The sequence below is a fragment of the Arvicanthis niloticus genome, chromosome 3, assembly GCF_011762505.2.
Source record: "Arvicanthis niloticus isolate mArvNil1 chromosome 3, mArvNil1.pat.X, whole genome shotgun sequence".
Lineage (NCBI taxonomy): Eukaryota > Metazoa > Chordata > Mammalia > Rodentia > Muridae > Arvicanthis > Arvicanthis niloticus.
This window is the reverse complement of record NC_047660.1, coordinates 33,632,417-33,654,370: the sequence shown is the minus strand read 5'-3', so window position 1 is coordinate 33,654,370 and position 21,954 is coordinate 33,632,417. Positions and strand designations below refer to the sequence as shown.

At 38.3% G+C, this 21,954-nt stretch overlaps 1 protein-coding gene across 3 annotated transcripts in view; it reads left to right on the top strand.

Moving 5' to 3' along the window:
* Positions 1-21,166, top strand: part of Tdrd3 (tudor domain containing 3) — a 134,260-nt gene extending 113,094 nt beyond the window's left edge. For 2 of the 3 annotated variants that reach the window (XM_076930672.1, XM_076930673.1), the window contains one exon: positions 14,079-14,203. Coding sequence is in view for 1 of the 3 variants with exons in the window: in XM_034497635.2 (XP_034353526.1) it covers positions 14,079-14,195 (117 nt within the window). In the remaining 2 variants the exon portion in view is untranslated. Of the gene's footprint in view, positions 1-14,078; positions 14,204-20,922 lie in introns of those variants that run through there. The other variant, XM_034497635.2, reaches the window with a different exon arrangement.
* Positions 21,167-21,954: the final 788 nt, after the last annotated feature.

Genomic DNA, 21,954 nt, shown 5'->3' with positions numbered 1-21,954 from the left:
TATTTAGAACAGATTTTTGGTTTAAATACTGGCATGGTTTCTAAGAACAACCTAGAATAATATAACATTGGTTCTCAACCTTCCTTATGCTGTGACCCTTTAATAGAGTACTTCATGTTGTGCTGATCTCCAAATTATTTTATTGCTATTTCATACCTGTAATTGCTACGTTATGAATTGTAATGTAAATGTCTGATATGCAGGACATCTGATATGCCAGCCCTGTGTAAGGATCCTTCAATCCCCAAAAGGGTTGTGACTCACAGGTGAGAACCACTGGCTTATAATCTTCCACTAAGACCAAAGAACTTAGAAAAAATAGTTTGCTTCAGAGATGTTTTAACACTCATTAAAATAAATACTAATCATGGGATTTTTTTTTTTTAATTATAAGATTTCTTAAATAGTGGCACATTCTTGAGCAAATTTAGGAACTTAAGAATTAAGTATATTGTGGAGATACACACACACACAGACGCACACACACTCATCTAAACTTCTGGAGCTAAATATCTCAGAATCTAGAATTGCAGATATAAAGAATTTGTTGTGAAAATACTTGCTTTGGTGAACTTGACTACTTATTGACTACTTAATTTTTTTTTTTTTAGTACTCATGTCCCTCAAGGAGTTAGGCTCATCTCAGCAGAAACCAGAGAAGAGAGAACCTTCTCATATTGAAACAAATTAGTAATAAAATTAGTGTGTTTGATCTGCTGGTATTATTCGTCTCTATGAAGACTGACTCGAGGTTTCTGTTTTGATTAGAAGAAAAATGGGCAGACATAGTTCTTAGATTGAGTTCTTACTCTGTTCTTGGTATTATGTTGGTTATTAATGTGGGCAACTTGTAAAATTAATTTTGTTAAAAGGCAAAATAAGAGTTAGTTTGGCATCAAGTGTTAGGTCCATCCCCTGTGTAAGTCACTAGGTTAAAAATAATTTTGTTAGTTAAAAGGCAAAATAAATAGTAGACTAGTTTGGCTCAAACTAATAAAAGAAAAAGTGAGCTGGGCAGTGGTGTCACATGCCTTTGATCTCAACACTTGGGAGGCAGAGGCAGGTGGATGACTATGATCCAGATGAGGCCAGCCTGGTCTACAGAGTGAGTTCCAGGATAGCGAGGGCTAGACAGAGAAACCCTGTCTTGAAAAAAAAAAAAAAAAAAAAAAGAAAGAGAAAAAAAAGGAAAGAAAGAAAAGAAAAAGAGAATGTGCTGTATATATTATTATAAGGAATAGAACTTCACATTTAGGAACTAATACTATTATCTCTTTAAGGAGATAAAGAACTTTAAGGAATTCTTTACTTACGGTAATTTATTTAGATGTCACAGCTGCTATGGAGAAGTTGGTAATTTAGGGTTCCTTAGTAGAGTGAAATAGAATGTGCTCAGTGTAGATAGCCTTGTCGTGATTTGTGTTCTACATTAAGAAACTTAACATACAGATACTGTTGTTTTATTAAATGTACACACTCACTTAAAATGTGAGGTCTGTAATTATATAAACCTCATTAGAACTTAACGTGATGGACGTACCCTCACCTAGGCTATTCCTCAGTGCCATCCATGAGCAAGCATGAAGTTCAGTCTACCACGGCCTGGGGTACCTCTTCAATCTCAGTCATGTGTTCTCCTCTGGAAAAATCCAATAAAAAGAGACAAACTCATAGGTTATTGTGAGCAACATAGAAACTGCTCAGTGAACAGCTTTTCAGATTGAAATTCCTGCTTTTGTGGCTTCTTGAGCACTGCTTGTTCCCGCCTTTTGTGTTCCTTTAAGGCTTGGGAAGGAACAACCATGAACCTCGTTCAGTTCCTGAGCGAGGCTGATTCTTTGAACTGAGCAGTGGCTTGGACTGGAGGTAGGAGCTGCACACCTGTCCTAAATTACATCTCTTGGAAGGAAACCAAGCAACTTCTTTATGCCATTCTTTCCTTGCTATTAAACTTTTTTATTTTAGTGTTACTAATTAGATGGAGGTCTTCATGGGCTCTTAAAATATGGGTCTAATATAAATTTCACAAATCTTTTTAATTAATTTTTCTTGTAGCACACAGTCATTTGCATTAGTAGGACTTGGGCTACAGAGTTCTAAAGGTTTTTTTTTTTTTTTTTCCTTTAAACTATTTTCCTATACATCTCAGAAACCCTATAGTTGGTTATACTTTTCATCAATGGATGGCTTCTTCTTTTGCTCAACCATGATGCTTTCAGCCAGTCATGCAATGAGTGCAATTGCCTTCTGACATTGATTGGATTGTTATCTATATCTGGGTTTTGAACAAATTAGTATTGAACCCTGGGACAAGCTTTTATTAAATGTTGTTGCTTCTTTAGTTTAGCTTTTAAGACTAACATGCTCTTCTGCTGAGATAATGAAAGTGGAATTTGAATCATGGATTTTACACTATGAAAGGGATTTGTAAAGTTAGTCTCTTTGTATCATTGTTATCATTTTCCTTGCAAATTGCCTTGTGATTTAGACACCATCACCAATAGCTGGCTGATGCTTCTAATCCAGTTGACCTATTTGCTTCGTTTTTAATTGTTTGTTTATTTGTTTGTTTGTTTTGAGGCAGAGTCTCCCATAGCCTAGAGTGGTCTCAAACTTGCTTTGTAGCTGTGGATAACCTTGAGTTCTTGACCCTCCTGATTCTACTTACTTAATGATAGGCTTACAAACATGCATTACTTCATCTGTCTATTTACTTTTTAATACACTCAACTTATGTTTATGTGAGGGGATTTTATATTACAGAGGAGAAAGACCTTTGTTTGTAGATGGTGAAAACAGGAACATTGGTTGTGGTCTGCTAGTAATGCTGATCAGTAGCACTAACTGTCCTTCCAGAGGCCCCAGAATTCTCTCACAGCCATCTGTAGTTTTGTTTCCAGGGTATCTGATGCCATCTGGCCGCTATGGACATTGCACATGGGTGGTGCACATACATACAGATAGACAAAATCCCCCACACTGGGATCCCTATCAAGTAACTAGCAGTATCCCCACTTCACACAAGAAAAAAAAATTGCAGGCACAAACTCTGAGCCATTAACTTTCTCACCTAAATTTCTTTGTACTAGTAAGGTGAAGGACTGATTTAGATTTGATGTTTTCTGAAACAAAAGTTCATCTCCAGATGGGAGTAAAAGATACTCATTCTCCCAGCTGTATGCTAGTTTAATGTTCATTGTGTTCATTTTGGTAAGCTTGTATTTTGATAAATTTGACAAAATGTCTTTCAACCCGTGTTAGTTTTCACAAAGAGCCAACTGAGTTATTTCTCTAAGAGGTCAAACACATGAGTAAATCTCTAGGTTATTTAAGTACAGAAATGAAGATGAGTGTTGGTAGAAGTATCAGCCGGTGTTTCTCAAAGGCTGGCCGCAGTTAGAACTATGGGGTAGAAAGTCAGCCAACCTCTTCCTTTCTCATACTGCCTCTCATACATACAGTTGTGCTGTAACTGCCTGCTTGGACGTGACCCTTTTGGATAGTAGTGCTTCAACTTCCACCCATTCTGCAAAAATGAAAGCTGACAAATCTCCGGCTATACGATCTGTTGTGCACAGTTATTCACAATATACTGGTAAGAGTATTGTGCCAACGTAAAGTTATTTCTACTGCACAAACTTCAGCAATATTTAATGTAGAGCTTTGTGCTTAAATTTAGAAAAGAGTCCTCAATGAATATGCAATGAATTATGAATTAGTGTATGAATTAGCCTTGTGAGTCCATTGTAAGGATTTCACTCAGTGTCAAGCACAATATGAATAAACTGGTTGAGCAATTGATAAAAACTTTAAAGCAACTGCCTTGTATATTTGTCAAGGAGAGGAGAGTACTTTCTTCATGAGAGATATTTAATAGTATATTTTAGTCAAGTCATATTTGAAATGATATCCCAAGTAGCATTATGTATTATGTATATAGGTTATGTAGAATAGTCAGTTCTAAAAATAGTTACAGTGATGGAGATCTGGAAATAGTGACATTTGACAAGTGACTCTTACTGAAAGAACGAGAAAAGGTAAAATCATTCATCTTAACATGGTCTAGTCTGATACACGGAGGAGGAAGCAGTCCCAGCTGGAAAACCCAGTCAACAGTTGGAAGAGTGCTGCCTTCCATTGTAGGAAAGGCAGGATTGCCAGTGCCTAGGCCCAGACCTCAAGGAGGCACCACCTCCAATCCTGTGCTGTGGGGGGTGGGGGGGATGCTGTGTTCTACCCCCTTATCCTCAGACTGCAGCCAACTGTACTGACTGCATGAGTAGTCTATGTTAGTGTTTTTAAACACACGTTTTCTTTTTTCACTCAGGAGAAATGTCCGTGGTTTGTCACACACACAATTTTGTTGTGTATGTTTCAGCATGAATTTGATGAGATACTTGAAGTTGTACGTGCTTTAAGATTGCATTTTTATTTGTCTAAGTTTCTTAATTCTTAATAAAGGAGAGAAAACAGCAGGATATTATTCACTTCTCAGTCATATGGTACTGATCATTTTATGAAGCATTTCCCATCAAATGTCTTTCCTCCCTCAGTCTACAGTACATTTAAAAAGCACAGTTGTGTCCTGTAATTTATCAACTGAACATAAAATATTGTTTTTGTTGTTTTTCTAATTCAGTTGTTCAAATCTGTATTCAGGTCTTTGTAGCATACCATATGTTTCTGTTTCAGTTGGACCCTTAAAGGAATTTTTACGATAAAAGCCAGTTTGATGGTTAAGCAGTAAAAGCAGTAAGTCTGGCAATTACTGCTTCCACAGAAAGAATTAGTTTTATTATCTTAAATTCTGTTATATTAGCCTACTATTGTAAATTGTAAAAATAATGTAAATTATCAGAGTGCAATAGGAGTTTGTTACTTGTAATTAGTGATCATTATGAAGTATATAACCTACGTGTTTACTGTGATGTGTAGAGAATGTAATGCATCTCCATCTATGTAGTGCAATTGAAGGCAATGGATTTTATTAACAGTTATCAGTTTGGATTAATGTCAAATGCACTGCTTATTTGTTGGCATCATTATGTTCTCATCTAATTCTTATATACTCACATCATTACCCGAAAACGTGATAGGAATATTAAAGTAATATGTCGTGGACATGATGGACACTATGCCAAGATTTAGACCTGGCTAAAGAGACAGAGCTCTTGAGAATCCCTCTGTAATACAGAATCTCTCTTTTTTTTTTTTTTTTCATTTTTTTTATTAGATATTTTATTTACACTTCAGATGGCATCCCCTATCCCCATTCCCCCCTCCACCCCCCTTAGGAAACCCATATCCCATGCCCCCTTTTCCTTTTTGCATTTATACATTTTTTTAAAAAAGAATGTTAATCATAGGCTTTATAAGTTTGGAATTGTTCAATCAGAGGTGTAACCCACTGACCGACTTAGATATAACAACTATCTTTGACTGGTGGAGATACATGAATATCTGCCTCCCTGTCTCCCCCCTCTTTCTCTCTTTCATCACCTAGCTTCTCCTCTCCTTCTTCTCCTCCTCTTCTTACTCCTTTTCTTCCTCTCAGTACTCCTCCCACCTTAGCTCCTCCTACATATCACCCTTCCTGTTAAAATGAAACTTTTCTCTCAAAATACAATTAGAGCATAATTATGCCAATTTGTACCAGTGAGGTACAGGATAGTCCTAATACCCAGTCCATACTTTTGTTGACTAACCAGCACCTCTGTCATCTATTCTAACTAGAACATTTAGTTCTGAACCTGGCTTTAGGATGAATGTCAGCTGACGACCATCCACTCAAATCTTTTCTCTTAAGGTCAATAGCTATATGTTTTCAACCCCATCAGAAATCCAGAATGACTGAGTTAACTATAATTGTGGGAAGCACAAATCGTAGTTTCTAAAAACTTAGCCAATTTATAGAGACCTCTGACCACCTGGACACTCGCTCTACTTCAAAACGTTGGAGCATCTGTTCTTCTGCCTTCTGGTCCAGGATCTTCTGACAGACCTTAGTGCTGCAGAATTATTAAGGGCTGATTACTCAATACAGAATCTCTTATAGGAAGCTTTCAGCATGCTGATGTCTTTAAAGTAGGTATACACTTTTTGTTCAGACTCTTGTTAAGTCTGTAACCTATTAAGACTGCTGCTTTCAAGGGAGGTTTTCTTTCTTTTTCTAAGGGATAATTCTTTGGATTTAACTGTAGTATTTTATCAAAGATAGTGGCCATCAGTTAAATGATGATTGTGCTGAAGTATCCATATAATCATACAACACGGGACTCTTGATATTATGCTCAGAACCAGAGAAATATTTGGACGGTAAGAGCACCTACTGCTACTGCTCTACACACAAACACCATAGTTGATTCCGGGCTCAGCAGTTACGATCCATCACCCCCATGGCAGCTCAACCACATGTACCTCCAGCTCCCCGGGACCCAGTATGCCTTTCTGGACTCTGTGGGGATCCGCATTCACATGTTCATAATCTATACACAGGCATTCATAATTTTAAAAATCTTTTAAAAGTATGCTATATAAAGTGGGAGTGTATGATTTTATCCATACAGAGGATCTAATACAGTCAGATTTCATTGAAAGAACCCGTGAATGTGACAGTGATTCCAGGATTAAGGTCGGGTTAAATGCTCTGAGAGAACAAAGTGTCATTTTGCAGGACGACAGGGTCCTGCAGCTGTGTGGCTTGGTGGTGATGGTTATCATGCATGTGCTGTGTACTTACACAGTGCTGAGTGAATGGCTCCTCACTGTTTTCCCAAGAAAGACAGACAGGACAAGCCAGCAAGAACATGGCAACTATGAGGTCATGGGGTGATAATTGGCTTGTGATCATTTCACAGTGTACACGTATGTATTTTATTTCCATGTACACTTTAAATATGTATAACTCATTTTTCAAATATTCCTTAGTAAAGCTGAAAAATGTTAATGTCTAAAAAGTGAACCTAGAAAAGTTAAGCTACTAACAAATTAAAGGAAAGCTATCAAAAGAGAGAAACATTAATAAAATGCCATGTTATTCAAAATAAAGACTTTGAGTTTGTATAGTTGAGCAGTCTTTCTGAAAGATGGCCACTAAATACTGTGGAAGAAATTATTCTGAGCATTAGTTTCTTCTAGAAAATGGTGAGATGAGGTAATTCAAATAATTAGTGTAAATAATAAATAACATTAAAAATGCCAGACTACAGTAGTATAAACATCTAACTGCCTTTTCTATTTCTTAATTTTAGAGACTTATTATAAAAACCTTACAAATAAACACATGTCACACACCAATGTTAACATACCGCAAATCTGTTTCAAATTGTAGATATGCAGAGAGGTAGTGTCAAATTGAAGAGGGTCCATGATATTTATTATTTGAGTTTACTACTCTGTCTTTTTTAAAAAGCTCCTTTTTCTTGCTTAAGACACAATGCAGCCTTTTGATATCTATTTTGATATTTGAATTTTCCTGGGTGCTTAAACTACTCAAAGCAGCTGGTTTACTTTGCATTAAAGTGAAGAAAACCTTACTGGAATTAGTCAGGACAGTGATGATGGTACTACTGTGTTTGCTTTGGCTGTCACTCAGAAATTCACGTTACAATATTGTTGTCTTTCTGTTGTGCTTTACTTGGCAGAGTGTGGAGCAGAAACCTTTAGCTATGCATGCATTCAGATGACTTTGTGTTGCCCGATAGAGTCATCAATTTCAATATAATTTTCATATAATTTAATTCTAAATTTGGCACATATTTATTTACATCCATCCATGTACTTATTTGCTTTGGTTAATTGGGAAGAGTTTCTGTAGTTCAGGCTGGCCTCCTGCTTGCTCCATAGCTGAGACTAGCCTGTAGGCCCTGCTTCCGCCTTCCATTGCCAGGATGACAGGTGTTCTCCACCATGCCTTTACAAAGAGAAAGTCAGAGGTGATTTATTCATTTAAATGGCCTACAGTCCTTTTGAAATTCTGTATTTTATCAGAATGAAAACGGTATTATTATGTATGTGTCATAGATTTAGAAACAGTTATTTGGTAGATTTTGAATTTGTTCTTTCTTTTTTCTTCAATTAATGTTCCCTCCTCTTTTGCCATAAAATGTTTTACTTTAAATAAAATATTACCACATATAGTGCATAAAAATGGAAGAAGGGAGATGAATTTTCTATCCCAGTTTTATTTTAAAATGGTATTTATTTCCTTAAAAATTCTTAATCCTAAGCTAAATCATTATAACATTTGCTATATTTGGTTTTGTATTGTAACAGATATCTCATATATTGTTGAACCTAAAAATTTTTTCTACTTAGCTGCACAGGTGAGTTCTTTTTAACAAATGAGGCAGTTTATGGGCTATAGATTCCTTCAAGTGAGCAGTTGGAAACAGTGCTGCAGTTCCTGTCCTGAGCCACACACTCCACCTTGTAGTGTAGGGTCAAAGGGAAGCTGGGTTGAGTTTGTAATGTTTGTGCCTCACAGGTTCCAAAGCGTAGTAGCACTGAGAGAGAGAAGGCCAAGGTTACTGCTCACCCCTATGCACAGCTCCCTTTCTTAACCTGAGCCCCATCTGTCCTACACTGCTGTTAACACAAGATTGTATTTGGAAAAAAGGAGCACCACATTTATCCTCTAAATTAGTAACAATACAAAAACGAGAAAATCTGCCCATATATTCTCCTGTGTCCTTTAGAGGACTGAAGCGTGTGATGTCTGTGTCACTGTTTGGAAGCATATCCGAGGGGAAGCCAGGAATGTGAAGGGGCCTGGGCCTTAGTTCAGGTTGTGGAATTAATTACTTAGTAAATAATAACACCTCAGTTTTTATTCTCCACAACAACTTTGCCCTATAGTTTGTAGTTCTGGGCTAGCATGGGCCTTGCTGTTTTGTGCTGGAACTATAAATGGTAGAGTAAAACATGTCTCAGAAGAGGCAAATGGTGCAGTAAAGATTAGTCTTGATAGCGTGTAGCTGTTGAGGGAATAGAGACTGGCTGTGCACAAACTGTCGGAAATAAATGCTGAGTCATCCTTCATTTCCATTTTCACCTATTCCAATACCATAAAATATTAATATCATTAATGTATGAACAGATCATTTACAATATTTCTAGTTGTAACTTTGCAACCTATCGCATAACATTTTGTAAAAATATGTTTGTCTTTACAATGATTGCTTGCTTAGGTTTCATCTTAAGTTTGGTTATATTCCTATAAATATAATCTGACCAGACAGGCATAGTATAGCCTAGTGATTTATAAAGATTTTTGCATATGAATCACTACAAGAGATGTAATGTAATGCTATACTCATTAGCATTATATAAAAATAGCCTACATTTCAAAGATTGCTAAGTATATTGAACTTCATATATATTCTATTAAATCTGTTGTAAAGCTTCCAGTCAGTACTAGCTTGTTCGTGTTCTGTGGTTCAAGTATATGGTGTCTTGAGCAGTTCAATCTTACTGTCAAGCCCTCGAGAGTAACCAAGAGCACTGGCAGCAGCCTATAGTGTTTGGTGGCCTTTGGAACCTCACTGGCCAAGGACTCCTGAGAAGTAACTTGTTCTTGCCACTGGGCTTTTTGTTTGTTAGCTGGTGTCTTCTGGGGCCATTCCCCTATTACAGGACAATTTCATTTCAATTTTTGAAAAAATGTATGTGGATAGATACACTTTAGGAAGCTTCTATTGTAGTAGGTATTTATTTACCCCTACCAATTTTCCTCTTGTACTCTCCCATGTTCTCTACCACAATGTACCCTTTCTGTTCCATAATTTCCTTTTAACCCTTTATACTGCAAATTTTTTTCTGCCTTCCCTATGGACCCCTATTTATTTTCTTTGACCTCTATGGATATTCCTAATAAAATGCATATGTAAAGATTCAAAGTTAGCATCTATAAATGAGAGAAAACAAGAAATGTTTGTCTTTTTGGGTCTGGATTAACTCCCTGGAGATGATTGTTTTAAACTCCATTTACTTCTGAATTTTATAATTTCATTGTTCTTACTAGCTGAGTAATATTATACTCTGTGAATATGTGATATTTTCATTATCCACTCCCCAGTTGATGGACATATCGATTGTCTCTTCGCTGTTGTGAGTAGAGCCACAATAAGCGTGAATGCGCAGGGATCTCTATAGGAAGGTATGGTCTTTTCGGTGTGTTGCCAAGGGTGGTGTATCTGGATCATGTGGTAGATAGTTTTCAGCTTTTTTGGAGACACTTCATACTGATTTTTCTGGTGGCTGTACCAGGTTGTACTTCCACCAGGAGTGAGTGAGTGTGCATCCCTACATCAGTGCCAGCATTTGTCATTATTTGTTTCTTTGGATCTTAGCCATTCTGACTGGGATAAGAGAAAAGTAATTTTAATATGCAAGTCCCTGATGGTTGAGGATATTGAACATTCTTTTTAGTTAGATGTTTTCGTTATTTACATTTCAAATGTTATCCCTTTTCCTGGTTTCCCCTCTGGAAACCTTCCTCTTTCTGCTTCTATTAGGGTGCTCCCCCACCCAACCATCCCCTCCCTTCTCCCCTACACTGGGGCATCAACCCTTCAAAGGACCAAGGGCCTCTTCTCCCATTGATACCCGACAAGGCAGTCCGCTGCTACATATGCAGCTGGAGCCATGGGTCCCTCCATGTGTACTCTTTGGTTGATGGTTTAGTCCCTGGGAGCTCTGGTGGGTCTGGTTGGTTGATGTTGTTATTCTTTTTATGGAGTTGCAAACCCCTTCAGTTTCTTCAGTCCTTTCTCTAACTCCTCCATTTTGGACCCTGTGCTCAGTCCAATGGTTGGCTTCGAGCATCCACCTCCATTAGCTGTTTGTGTTTTATCTCTTGAGAACTCTCTTTAGGTCCATGCATGCCTCATGTAAAAAAATTTTGTTGTGATATTTAACTTTAAAAATCTTTTATATTGTAGGTCCTAACTCTCTGTATAGCTAGAAAACCTTTTTTCATTCTGTGGACTGTCTGTTCACTCAAGTGCTGGTATTCTTTGCTGTACAGAAAGACCAAGCAGCTCCTAATAAGCCTCCATATCCGTTAGCTTCTTCTCTCTTACAGTGAACATATGATATAAGCATGTTTAAAACCTCTACTTGTGGATTTCAGATGACCAGTTTATAGTGACGTTTCATAGAACAGTTCACTCACAGGTGGAACACATGTAGCTGGATATGTGTTATCCGAACATCGCATGCAGTAAGAGGACAAAGACAATATGCAGAAGAGAAGTACTTGTAAATTTTTAATTTCTTATTAATTATTAATGTCATCTTTGTTGGTTGTTTTTCTCTGCTTTGAAATATGTTTGACATGTGCTTGACAGACTGGTTTTTGCAGGGTGTGTGTGTGTTTATATGTGAGTGTGTGTCTGCTCATGAAAGGTCTCAGTGGGGTAGTGATTATAAGCATGAAAAGGGGCTCATTTTGAATTTTTGTTCTTTGAAACCAGGCTTTATTTGATTACATAGCTGAAGTTGGCAAAAGAGTCCTAATAGCTAATATGAAGTCTCAAAAGCTTAGGTGAAGATCTCATTGGATGTTTCTATCACATGTCGCATGAAGTTATTCCAAGCCTTAAAAAGAACCTTGCTGCGAGTCAGAAACAAAACAGTTCTCACCAGGACTTCTTGAATTGAGCTCCATGACTTGGGAAAGCTACTTTATCTCTTTAGGTTGACAGATATGTTCATCAAATCTAAAGGGATGGACTAGATGGCCTTCCAGGATGGTACTGGCTCTAATTCAGTGTCAGGTTTTGTTGTTGTTGTTGTTTTTTTTAATATGCTTATGAACTGTGAAATAAATTTTGGAGTTTTCAATCTGTAATAGAGTTTTGAAACTTGAACAAGATAGGCTAGGACAGTGGATAGATTTCATTAGAAACAGGTCAGAAGCCTCGTCTATAACTAGAACTATGCTGTCTGAGGTAAAACAGGGATGCGGTCAACACTCACAGTTCCTCCTGCAGACTGTAGTCAGTATTGCATGTAAACAATGCTTGCCCTCAGCTGCACTGCAGGAGAAATTTAAAAATTAATGAAAGCAAAGACTGCCTTTGACAGTAATTGAAAAGTAAGCTATGAGAATCTCAGTTTTTGACTGCTACTTTGTATAAAAAGCTTGTGAAGACATCAAATTATGTGAAGGGAATTTCATGGTTGGTCATCTCTATAACACTAATTGGCTCTAGTGAGTACAGTCTGAATCTTTTAAGGCTAGAAGAGACAGCTTTTCAATAGCAATATCATTTTTATTAGGCACTTGCTCAGCACGTGCAGTGTCTAACTTCTAACGATGTGGTTCATTGTAAAGCAAGGACTTTTCAGATGTTCTCAGCCAGCTCTGCAGCTGAGTGTAGAGAAAATTAACATTCTATTCTGATTCCTGCAATAATTACTTCCTCTCCTAAAGTACCAGATATATCTTTATCCTTTTCACTTAATATGCAAAGCTTTAAGTGTTGTCATTTGTCATAAAATTAAGTATATCTCCTTTTCAAATTTGCAGTAATATTTGATAATCATCATTCAGAACAGTGACCAGAATAATAAAACGATAGCTTTCTCCTTTCCCAAGAACTTTTTAACTTTCCTTCCTGCATTTTAATTGCTGTGCTGAGTTCCAGATCCAAACTGTTTGAGATTGACCTTTGAAAGGGGTTTGGGTACAAAAGAGCATATCTGACACTTTTCTCTAGAAAGTGGCTACTGAATTAACATCAGTTGGATTGTTAGATTTCACTATTCTTTGTGGCATGACAAGTCCTTGAAAATGATCATTAATTTTTGGCTTATAGCTCATTTCTTCTACTTGCAGATGGAGACACATTTAAACAGCAGTGTTTGAATTCAAACTAAATCTGTTTTAGTTGTCTTATACAGTTCTTGGACTTGAGTGTCCTTCCTAAAAATAATAACATATGGTGCTTTCTTTTGAATACTGTGGAGGATGCTTAATGCTGGGAAGAGTGTCCGTGCATTGATGTATGTATCACTGACTGTCACTCTTAGTAGTAAGGTTTCTTCAGTCAGAGTGTCTTAACATCTCTCTGTTTCTGGCAGGTTACAGTAGAGTGGTAGTATACATGAAACTTGAAGAAACATAACTCAGACTTTCTTATAATTTCCTATGTTATTATTAGAGTCAAAGGAAAGCTGTGAGGAAAAGATTTTATAATATGAGGAGGAGGGAGAAAGAATAAATTTCCAAAATCATGCAAATTATTGTACTCTGATAATTTAGTTGGAATTTAAATTTTACTCAGTAAAAATAGATGCTATTTCTTGCATAAATAAAACTGAGAGCCTGTTTTTTCCCCCATTTCGGATAGGGTATCTAATTCATAGCCGAATTAATTTTAGAAAGCACACACACAAAGAAACAAAAAGCCAGGGCGGCAGCACTCAGTAAGAAACCAGTGTGCTTTTTGATGATATTTTGTTGCCTTTAAATCCTTTTCCAATGTTATAGTGAACTATACTTCCTCTGCTCGCTCTTTAATCAGAGTCTCCTAATTTCCCTGTGTTCTTCCTGGAGCTAGTAGATCCACCCTCACAGTAAGGAAGGGAGTGGAGTAAATGCTTTCTTATGCTTTCTCTTGCATGAAGCTTTTGTGTATTTAAATTGCATAACCCCACCTCCATTCCAATTTGTTATTTTCTCTGTCTGTAGATGTAAGATTCTTAATGTTGACGATTTCATCAAATGAGAGTAGATAGTTGATGAATGTCCTCTGATTCTTCAGTGACCCTTTTTGGTATTTTACCAAGACCCCTTTCTGTAAGAAACACCCAAAATGTATTCAGAAGAATTACTCAAGCACATTATATTTGGTCTTCTCTGTTTTCCTTATGTCTCATCACTTGATGTGATAGTCATACTATTATTTGGAAATTATTTCCTTTAAAATTTCTGCCTTTACCCTTTACCCTTTACCCTCACCTCTCTCTGTTGACAGCTTAAGAAGGTATATTAATGTGAAGACTATAAACCATATTTAATTTAGGACGTTGGAGCTACTTTGAACATACTAAATCATTATTTTTGCAAATAGGAAGAAGAAGGCACCTACGATCACACCATTGAGTTCCGGAGAGGAGGTGATGGACAGCCTCGAAGGTCCACTCGGCCAACACAGCAGTTTTACCAACCTCCTCGGGCTCGGAACTAATGAAAAAGGTAAAACTGACATTTCCAGATAGTTTTCATATAAAGAAAGATGTGCTTTGTGTTCAATACAAGTTCAGCTACTGATGTTTCATAATGATGCACATAGAAAAAGCTGATTGTGTGATGCAGCTTCCAATTGGCAGTGTGATATGTCACTTTTCCACTTGCCTTTTCCCCACAAATCCTTCTAGAAATCTACTGCTCCACTTCTACTGTCTTAGTTACTGTTCTGTTGTAAAGAGACACCATGACCGAGGCATTGTATAAAAGAAACACTTAGGTGGGACCTTGCTTACAGTTTCAGAGGCTTAGTCTGTGACCATTACAGCAGGGAGTGTGGCAGCATGCAGGCATGGTGATGGAACAATAGCTGACAGTTACATCTGATACATAAGATACAGTCAGAGAAGGAAACTGGATCCCCCCCCCCCCCCAAATAACACACCTTCTTCAACAAGGTCATACTCATTCCCATAAGGCCACACCTCCTAATCCTTTCCAAACAGTTCCACTAGCTGCAGAACAAGCATTCAAACATATGAGCCTGTTAAGGATATTTTAGACCAAACTGCACTTACTCTGCTCCCTCTCCCTCTCCCTCTCCCTCTCCCTCTCCCTCTCCCTCTCCCTCTCCCTCTCCCTCTCCCTCTCCCTCTCCCTCTCCCTCTCCCTCTACCTCTCCCTCTCCCTCTCCCTCTCCCTCTCCCTCTCCCTCTCCCTCTCCTCCCTCTCCTCCCTCTCCTCCCTCTCCTCCCTCTCCTCCCTCTCCTCCCTCTCCTCCCTCTCCTCCCTCTCCTCCCTCTCCTCCCTCTCCTCCCTCTCCTCCCTCTCCCTCCTCTCCCTCCTCTCCCTCTCCTCCCTCTCCCTCTCCTCCCTCTCCCTCTCCTCCCTCTCCCTCTCCTCCCTCTCCCTCTCCTCCCTCTCCCTCTCCTCCCTCCCCCTCCCTCTCCCTCCCCCTCTCCTCCCTCCCCCTCCCCCTCCCCCTCCCCCTCCCCCTCCCCCTCCCCTTCTTTCATCTCATTCTCTTTCTCATACACACACACTTATGGTCTTATTACATTTATTTTTATTGTTTTTTGAGAATTTCATAAATGGCTACTGTATTTATATATTTCTACCCCTTCCTCTCCTGGCTCCAACTCCCCCTGTGTACTCCCCCACCTCTAGTGCTCCCCCCATCCCTTCTCTCTTTCCTGGGTTTTGCAGTTAATCTAATTGAATACTCACATCTGAGGATACAGAGCTAGAGTCCACAAATATGAGAGAATATGCCTCATTTCTGAGTGCTGTTGTATTTCATCTAGTTGAGCTTATTTACAGAAGAGGGAATATTTGACAGTGTACCATCAGGAGTCAGAAAGACAACATGACTCTAACTCAAATTTGATTTGGAGGTTGTTGGCTTATCTAGAAGCATTTGTGCCCATTTCAGAAAGAACAGCTGTTTAAAAACCATCTTCACTAGGGAGAGAGCAGAAAGTCAGGAGATCTGCCTAGACAGAGTAATCAGCCCTTAATAATTCTGCCATCACTAAGGTCTGTCAGATGATTCTGGGCCAGAAGGCTGAAGATTTGATGCTCCAATGTTCGGTAGTATAGGGGCTTTTCAGGTGTTCAGTGGTCTCTATAAGTTGGCTAAGTTTTAGAAGCTATGCTTTGTGCTTCCCATAATTTCAGTTAACTCAGTCATTCTGGATTTCTGACGGGGTTGAAGACCTATAGTCTCATAGCCAATCCTGGCTATTTACTTTGAGAGAAAAGATCTGAGTGGATGTTTTTCAGCTGACATTCATTCTAAAGCCAAGAAAAAAAAGCCAGGTTCAAAACTAAGTGTTTTAGTTAGGAGAGATGACAGAGGTTCTGGTTAGTCAACAAAATGATGGACTGGGTATTAGGACTATCTTGTACCTCACTGGTACAATTAGGAATAACTATGCTCTAATTGCATTTTGAGAGAAAAGTTTTATTTTAACAGGAAGGGTGAAGGTAGGTGATGAGCGAGAGAAAGAGAGGCAGGGGCATGGAGGCAGATATTCACGTGTCTCCACCAGTCAAAAATAGCTTATATATCTAGGTTGGGTATTGGGTTACACTTCTGATTGAGCATTACCAAACTTATAAAGCCTTTGATTAATATTTTTAAAAAATGATTAAAAGCACAAAGGAAAAGGGGGCATGGGATAGGGGTTTTCTAGGGAGGGGAGATGGGGAAAGGGGATGGCATCTGAAATGTAAATAAAATATAAAAAAGTAAATTAAAAAAAGGGGGAAAAAAGAAAGTCTTGGACATCACACACTTGACAAAGACCTTTTTTCTTATTGTGTTTTTGGAAGGAAATACTTTCACCTTTGATAACCAGCCTGTCTTGTTACTGTTTTCAATCCATTTATGCTAGAACTTTTAGAGAATTTAAAACAAATTTCCCATTGGGTATTTATTGTCCTGCAGACTGTTCTAGACTTCACTACATTTTCTTTACAGAGTCTTCAGTAGCAAGAATGAGAATTTTCTAGGAACTCTTCTCAGGTCGTCATATTACAATTAGTTCTGCTAAGGTTTTTAGTCAAGCTCTGTTTTTCTCCTGATCAGAGACCAGCAGTGGTTGTGGAGTCCTTGAAGTGCAGAGAGCATGAAGTGATGAGTGATGTGAGTGGAAGGAAAAAATATTCAAAGAGGGGGTAAAGGAATTTATCTCAATAATTTTATGTTGATATAAGTTAAATAATGTTTTAAATGTATTGAATGTCATTAAGCATTTAAATTATTCACATTTCCTGGTACTTCAGCTGTAAACAGTATTCCTAAGCTATGTGTCCTTCAGCTTCCCAAAACTTATTTCCCACAGAACTTTTCTAACATTTAACTTTGCATCTCAGTCTGCCTTAAGCCAAAGCCTAATGTTAATTGACTTCTGACTGTCAGAGCAGCCAGTGTAGCTTGTTCCCTTTCCTCACCGCCTCCTCTCTGCGCTCAGTGCAAGGCTATCAAGCAAGCGGTCCTGACCCACGCACAGATCAAAGAGGAGTTGCTGTATGACTCTGGGCATTTTCAGTAGCACATAGGAACCAGTTCTCAGGAGTTTTTTTTTTCAAAGTATATACAAAGATTTAAGGAGCTTATGCGCTGTAGAAGATTGAATATAAACTCTTAAAATAAGTTCCTTACAATTAAATGACACTTTAAAGTGAATGGAAATAGAGATCTTTTTCCTACTCCTGGATATTTTTAAATCACTTAAAACAGTTTTTAATGAAGCTAAAGGTTCTCAGTGGGGTGTCTGGGGCTGCTGTTTGGGTTGATAGAAGAGGGTTGGTTGGAGCAGGCTACAAGTCAAAAAGGCAGGGAGAGTTAATGTGGACCCAGTGGGGAGGGCTCAGTCCTCCCAGCCTTCCAGGAGTTTCTTTCATGTATTTTGTATGTTTAGGTTCCATGGAAATTTTTCTTTGAAAAATAGTACACTGCTTAAAAATACATTATACACCATAGCCCTGAGGATAATTGTGGCTTAACCATATCAAATCATACAATGCAAACAGTTCCCAGTCAACTTAAGTGTCGTAGTCTTACTTTTTATGCCCCCCCCCCAAGTTAAAACTTTCATTTTGGATGCTGGGGTACAACTCTGGTAGCACATGCATTCTTAGGATGTGGCAGGCCCTGGATTCTGTACTCAGCACAAAATAAAATTAATAAGTCAGTCTTTCTCATGGTCCACATGCTTGCTTGCCTTGGCTTGCTTTCAGGGAAGAAAGTTTTGTCATAAAGTGTATGTAAAAGTAAAGTGAGCAAGACATGTAACGTTGGCTAGGAAAAATTTTGCATTGTAATTCAAAAATACATTATTAAAGCCTCTGTAATATAATAAGATATTTCTGAGAAATGATCTTAAATGGGCAGTTCAGCAATAAGATATGTATACTTCCTGTTACAAAATTGAAGACTTATTTTTTTCTTTTAATTTCCCTGAAGTTTCAATTAATTTAAACATCCAGTAAGAAGATGGTATTGGTAGTCAGCTATTTGACTTTCCATAAATATAAATATGAAGTTATGTATGCTCAAGTACTATTTTTTTTCTCAAAAATTACTTAGGATGGTAAGAAATACTCTAGGCATTTCTGTTATCACTTCCAAAAATATACTTTTGAAATCCATTCATTTATATTTTGAGTATGTTCCTGAAGTATAAATGACATAAAATTTTAGTTATGCATTTGCATGTTATTTCCCAGGAACATTTTTTTAACTCTATACAACCCTACTTCCTGCTTCTCCACGATGGAGACACACCTGAGTCACCTGGGTCTCATTGTAAGGCTAGCACCAGAGACTCATGAAACACACAGCTCTGAGGCAGGGCCCAGTGAGAGAAGGCAGTCAATGGAGTGGAAAGACGGCTCCAAGTCCCCACATTTTCTTCCCTGGATGCTGTCTGTAATTGCTTTATGCAGTTTAGAAATGGAAGTGGATTTGGAAAGTGGAATCTATCCACAGCTCTTTAGATAGGAAAACGGACTGGTCTTTGGACAAGAAGAGCAGTTTATAATAAGACTTGAGTCCTAGGAGCTATTTAAATCCACAGGACCCATCACAGACCTCAGTTTACTGAGGAGTCAGAGACTGCTGAGAAGGAGGACAGGTGGAGAGGGGCACACCATCATCCCTAGCAAGTGGCTCCAGAAGGCTGTGAGGCCACAGCCTGTGTTAGGGGTACTTACTGATGCTTGTGTTACAAACTGGAGTTTTAATGTGATGCGCTTGTGCTGGGCAGTGGTGGCGCACACCTTTAATCTCAGCACTTGGGAGGCAGAGGCAGGCAGATTTCTGAGTTCGAGGCCAGCCTGGTCTACAGAGTGAGTTCTAGGACAGCCAGGACAGAAAAACCCTGTCTCGAAAAAAACCAAAAACCAAAACCAAATGTGATGCACTTGATATGGTTGTTAACTTCTGAATAAGAATTACTACTGAACTTAAGAAATATTGCTGTTGGTTGTCAGCAGGACTAGAGAACCTAGTCCATCCACTGCTTAAGAGGTTCGAGTTGCATGTTTGGCTTTGGAGAGAAATTGTAAGGCAGATTAACTGGAACTCCTTAGTGTTATGAAGATGAGCAGTATGTACTGTGAACCCATTCTGAACTTTGGTCCTAGTTTCTTATTTAATGGAAGAATAATCTTCAGAGTTTATTAACCAGAAACCTTGAAATGGATATTTATCTGTAGATTCTGTGACTGTGTTTCTTCTTGAAGGTCCATCTTTTAACACCAATTTTTAGCTAGTAAAAGGTATGTTTTAACATGTAGATTATTTTTGGACAACTTTGTGCAGCATTGTCTTTGCAGAGTTTTTTATATCAAGAGTTAGGAAAATAATTTTTATGAACAGAGCTGTTAGCCTGTGATGCCAGTAGGACTGGCATTGTGTAAGAATATCAGTATCCAAAGCTCAAGCTAGTAGAATGGTTCAGTGGGTAAAGCACTTTTAACACACCTGACCATTTGAGTCTGTTTCTAGAACCCACATAAAGAAAAGAAAAAACATACTCTATGAAGTTGTCTCCTGACATCCACATGTATGCCATGGTCCACATGCTCCTCCCCACTCCGTGCCATCATGCATATACATGATTATGTAATTAAAGAAAAGCAGGATCTGGGGGAATCTATTTTCTGGTCAGGAGTCTGTTTACTTGGAAAGACTTAGGAGCTGAATGTTTCCAGTGGTAGATTACCTATTCCTGCCCAAGCACTGTTTTCCTTCATGATGCTAACCTAACAAGTCTGTCATTATTTATCTCAGCTCTTGTGTTGTCACCACTGATTTTTGTGGTTTCAAATACTGTGGTGCCTGGTGCTGGAGAGATGGCTCAGCAGTTAAGAGCAATTGCTGCTTGCTCTTAAAAGGGATTGAGTTCAGTTTCCATCATCAATATTGGGAGGCTCACAGCTTTAGAAGATCTAACACCTATTGTATCCCATGAGAACACCTGCACATGTATGCTCACATGTGTGAACACACACAGACACACACACACATTCGTTCAAAGAAATTAAAATGAACTTAAAAAATATACAGATATCTAACAAGGCAGGAAGAGGAAGAAGGAGGGGACAAATGACAACCAAAGTAAACGATAAATGAGCTGGGTCAACTAAATCAGGTCAGTGGTCTCCTAAGAAAGTGTTGGAGAAGGTAGGATAGGGTGCAGAGCCCAACTGGTAGCCTCTTGTGTAAGTCTTCCTTTGTGAAGGAGCTATTCACTTAACTCAAAAGTTCCTGCAATCAGGACCTAATAAGAAAGGGTCTAGCAGCACCAGAGATACATACTTCCAAAAGAAAAAGAATTCTGTATGTTTTTAAATTTGGGTTTTTGTTTTGGTTTGGTGTTTGGGTTTTCAAAGCAGGGTTTCTCTGAGTAGCCATGGCTGTATTGGAACTTACTCTGTAGACCAGGCTGGCTTTGGATTCAGAGATCTGCCTGCCTTCCGAGTGCTGGAACTGAAGGTGTGTGCAACCACAGCCTGGCCTAAATTTTTGTGTTTCAATGTTGCTTTTCATACAGATTTAAGTTTATGAATGAGATTGTTTTTCCTAATTCATTCTGTTTGAGATTACTGATATTTATATGAACATTCATCATTTTAAAAAAGTTTCAGCCGAATTCTGCCTTGCTAATGTATAGAAGAGATAATCTAGGTTCAGTTTTATTTTCTTCTTTTTGAAACAGGGTTTTTGTGAGGAAAGAACCGCTGACTGAAAGATCCTGGAAACCTATTCATAGATGTTCCACTTCTTCAGAGTAAGAATCAACATGCTGGATATGAGTTTTGAAGAAAGAAAAAAAGGCAGGTTTTAGGGAAAAGATTCAACCTACATAAAGCAAGGGGGGAAATACTGAGTTCAATAGAGCAAATATCTTTACAAGTGGAAAACTTTTCTTCTGCCATCAATAAAACCATTGTGTTGTTATATATGTTGTGCTGGTTTACTTGCCTCTTGTTGTTCTTGTTGATCTGGCATTAGTCCCATTTTAATTGCCTTCTACAAATCATCTTATGGAAGCCTTCCTGCTATAATTCTGTAATATACTGACAGTGTAGCTTACAATATTTTGTATTGATACAACCTGAAGCCAAATAGCAGTTATTAGTATGGTAACAGCTATCAAATATGGCAAAAGAATTGAACAGGTAAGTTTGTAGTTTATAGTACCCTCATAATTTTTACAGATGAAATTTGAAAAGCAGGTATATCCTTTCTTTTACACTTGAATTGTGTTCTTAGGATTTATTTGGTTGCAAGTGAATTCAAGGGTGGGGAGGTGGGAGTGGGGGCGGGGGGGGCACATCCTCTTAGAAGCAGGAGGGGGGGGGATGGGATAGGGGATTCCTGGGGGGGGGGCTTGGGAGGGAGGAATGGAGTAAGGGGGTAACATCTGAAATGTAAATAAAATGTACAATAAGAAAGAAATGCAATTAAATAAAATAACCAATAAGTTATAAAAAATGAAAAAAGTCAACAAAACAACAACAAAGAAAAAAAAAGAAGCCTTTTCACAACAACAACAACAAAAAGGAAAAAAAAAAAAAAGAAGCCTTCTCATAGCCCTGGATCACAGAATGGTATTGACTCACCCTCCAGATGGCTATGTCTGCAGTATTTCAGGATTGGCTTAATATAGTGATGCATCTTTCAGAAATGCTATGAAAGATTGGTGTGGGGTGGTGGGCTGTGAGAAGGAGCTGGGTGCTTGGTCGAG